Here is a 2,516-nt window from a genome sequence, read left to right as displayed (position 1 = left end):
ATATCAACACCCACTGTCTAAAATCAACTCAAATCAACTCAATCATTAAGTACTTACCTATAAGGTCATTCACCGCCAGAAGATAGCATCCCAACGATAACCCAAAATCAGACTAAAATAAACTGAAAACAAGAAGTATTTTAACCCACAATAGCCAAACTGTGGAAAGAGCCGAGATGCCCTTCAACAGATGAATGGATAAAGAAGATGTGGTCCATATATACAATGGAATATTACTCAGCCATCAGAAAGGATGAATACCCAACTTCAACATCAACATGGATGGGACTGGAGGAGATTATGCTAAGTGAAATAAGTCAAGCGGAGAGAGTCAATTATCATATGGTTTCACTTATTTGTGGAACATAAGGAATAGCACGAAGGACATTAGGAGAAGGAAGGGAAAAATGAAGGGGGGGAAATTGGAGGGGGAGACTAACCATGAGAGACTATGGACTCCGAGAAACAAACTGAGGGTTTTAGAGGGGAGGGGGGTGGGGGGATGGGTTAGCCTGGTGATGGGTATTAAGGAGGGCACGTACTGCATGGAGCACTGGGTGTTATACACAAACAATGAATCGTAGATCACTGCATCAAAAACTAATGGAACAAGTTCAGCGGGGAAGATGGCAAATGACAAGGATTCTCTGCCCAAGCTTAAGGACCTGGCATTTCTCAAGAACCAGTTGGAATACCTGCAGCAGCGTGTAGATGATGAAGTCAGCAGTGGTGTGAGCCAGGATGGCTCGCTCATGTCCGCCCCATTCCTCAAGTTCTTCTTAGCCAGCTATGTGGTGGCCAAACTGAGGGCATCAGCAGTATTGGGCTTTGCTGTGGGTACCTGCACTGGCATCTACGCAGCTCAGGCACATGCAGCACCCAATGTGGAGAAGACATTGAGGGACTATCTTTGGTCATTGCAAAAGGGGCCTAACTAACTCTGGATCCCATGGGGGAGGAAGGATGAGCACCTCGGGCCTGCAGGTAGAGGCCTTTCAACTGCAGGCACCATATTTGGCTTCCCACCTATCACCCTTTTGCTATCTCCAACTTGCCCATAGCCTTCATCCTTGCTTTCCTTCCTGCAGAGGGTAAACAGTGGCTTATCAGCCAGCAGTTTGGACGCCCCTCCTTAATCCCATGGGACTGGCCCCAAGACTGTGGCTTCTAGGCCACCAGCCCCATCCTCTTCCAGACCTGACTGTGGAGTTTGAAGCTGACTCTGATTCTCAGTATTCTTTCTAGCGATGCATCATGGCTCGTCCCTCCTGCGAGCTGGCTCCATGCTGATTTTCCCCAAACTTCTTACAATTCCCACTGCCCCCTTGCTAGCTACACAGGCCACCCACGGACTGGTTTGGGCACGAGTGTAGAGGATGGCGGTACACCAGGCCTGGGCCGTCCTAGGCAGGCCCGCTGGACCCTGATGCTGCTCCTGTCCATGGTGCCCATGCCCATTGCTGGCACTGTGCCATGTGAACGGCAGCATGCCCTTCCGGCCCTCCTTGGCGGTGCTGCTGATTGAGCCAACCCAGCTATTGCTGTGCGCCTTCTCCCTCTTGGTGGGCTGGCAAGCATGGTCCCAGGGGGCCCCACCATGGTGCCAGGCTGCCCCCTTTGCACTATCAGCCCTACTCTACGGAGCTAACAACAACCTGGTGATCTATCTTGAACGTTACATGGACCCCAGCACCTACCAAGCGCTGAGCAATCTCAAGATTGGAAGCACGGCCCTGTTCTGCTGCCTGTCTCCGGCACCACCTCTCTGCATGCCAGGGCTTAGCACTGCAGCTGGTGGCCTCCAGGACCCTGGGAACACCCTTCCTGGACCCCCTTCAGCAGCTGCTGCTGGCCCCATGCCCCTGCATATCACTCCACTGGGACTGCGGCTTCTCATCTTGTACCGCCCCATCTCGGGCCTGTCGTCCATGTACCCAGAACTGTTTATGAAGCGACAGAGGCTGCCCCTAGCACTTCAGAACCTCTTCCTCTACACTTTTGGTGTGCTCCTGCATCTAGGTCTGCATGCAGGTGGTGGCCCTGGCCCGGGCCTCCTGGAGGGTTTCTCCGGATGGGCAGCGCTTGTGGTGCTGAGCCAGGCACTGAACGGACTGCTCGTGTCAGCCGTCATGAAGCACGGCCGCAGCATCACACGCCTGTTTGTTGTGTCCTGCTCACTGGTGGTCAATGCCGTGCTCTCGGCAGCCCTGAGGCGGTTGCAGCTCATGGTGGCCTTCCTCCTGGCCGCGCCGCTCATTGGTCTGGCTGTGCGCCTGTATTATGGCAGCCGCTAGCCCCTGACCACCTCCACCCAGACTCCTGACCCTGTAGATTGGGTACGATCATGAGAGCCACCTCCCAGGCCTCCGGACCCTTCCTCAGCCGCCAGCCCTGTAACAAGTGCCTTGTGACAAAAGCTGGGGAGGTGAGAGCAGCCAGGTTAGTCTCTGGAGGTGGGTGAATGAAGGGTTACCCCAGGAGACTTGAAGACTGGGTTTGATTAAAGAAACTTAACT

The 2,516-nt window shown here is 53.7% G+C and overlaps 1 protein-coding gene and 1 pseudogene across 1 annotated transcript; both read left to right on the top strand.

Annotated features, from left to right (window-relative positions):
• The first annotated feature begins 626 nt into the window (after window positions 1–626).
• On the top strand, window positions 627–1,005 carry LOC116645850 (SLC35A4 upstream open reading frame protein-like). Its single transcript, XM_032426312.1, has one exon. It carries the CDS (start codon window positions 627–629, stop codon window positions 936–938), a length of 312 nt encoding a protein of 103 aa, XP_032282203.1. The 3' UTR covers window positions 939–1,005.
• Window positions 1,006–1,140: 135 nt separating this feature from the next.
• On the top strand, window positions 1,141–2,294 carry LOC116645794 (annotated as a pseudogene).
• The last annotated feature ends 222 nt before the right edge of the window (window positions 2,295–2,516 follow it).

This window comes from Phoca vitulina, unplaced genomic scaffold (assembly GCF_004348235.1).
Source record: "Phoca vitulina isolate PV1807 unplaced genomic scaffold, GSC_HSeal_1.0 scaffold34, whole genome shotgun sequence".
Taxonomy (NCBI): domain Eukaryota; kingdom Metazoa; phylum Chordata; class Mammalia; order Carnivora; family Phocidae; genus Phoca; species Phoca vitulina.
This window is presented reverse-complemented; position numbering and strand designations above follow the sequence as displayed.

Bases quoted from the DNA above. Each gene is read 5' to 3' on its own strand.
- LOC116645850 (XM_032426312.1), top strand. From the start codon at position 627: ATGGCAAATGACAAGGATTCTCTGCCCAAGCTTAAGGACCTGGCATTT.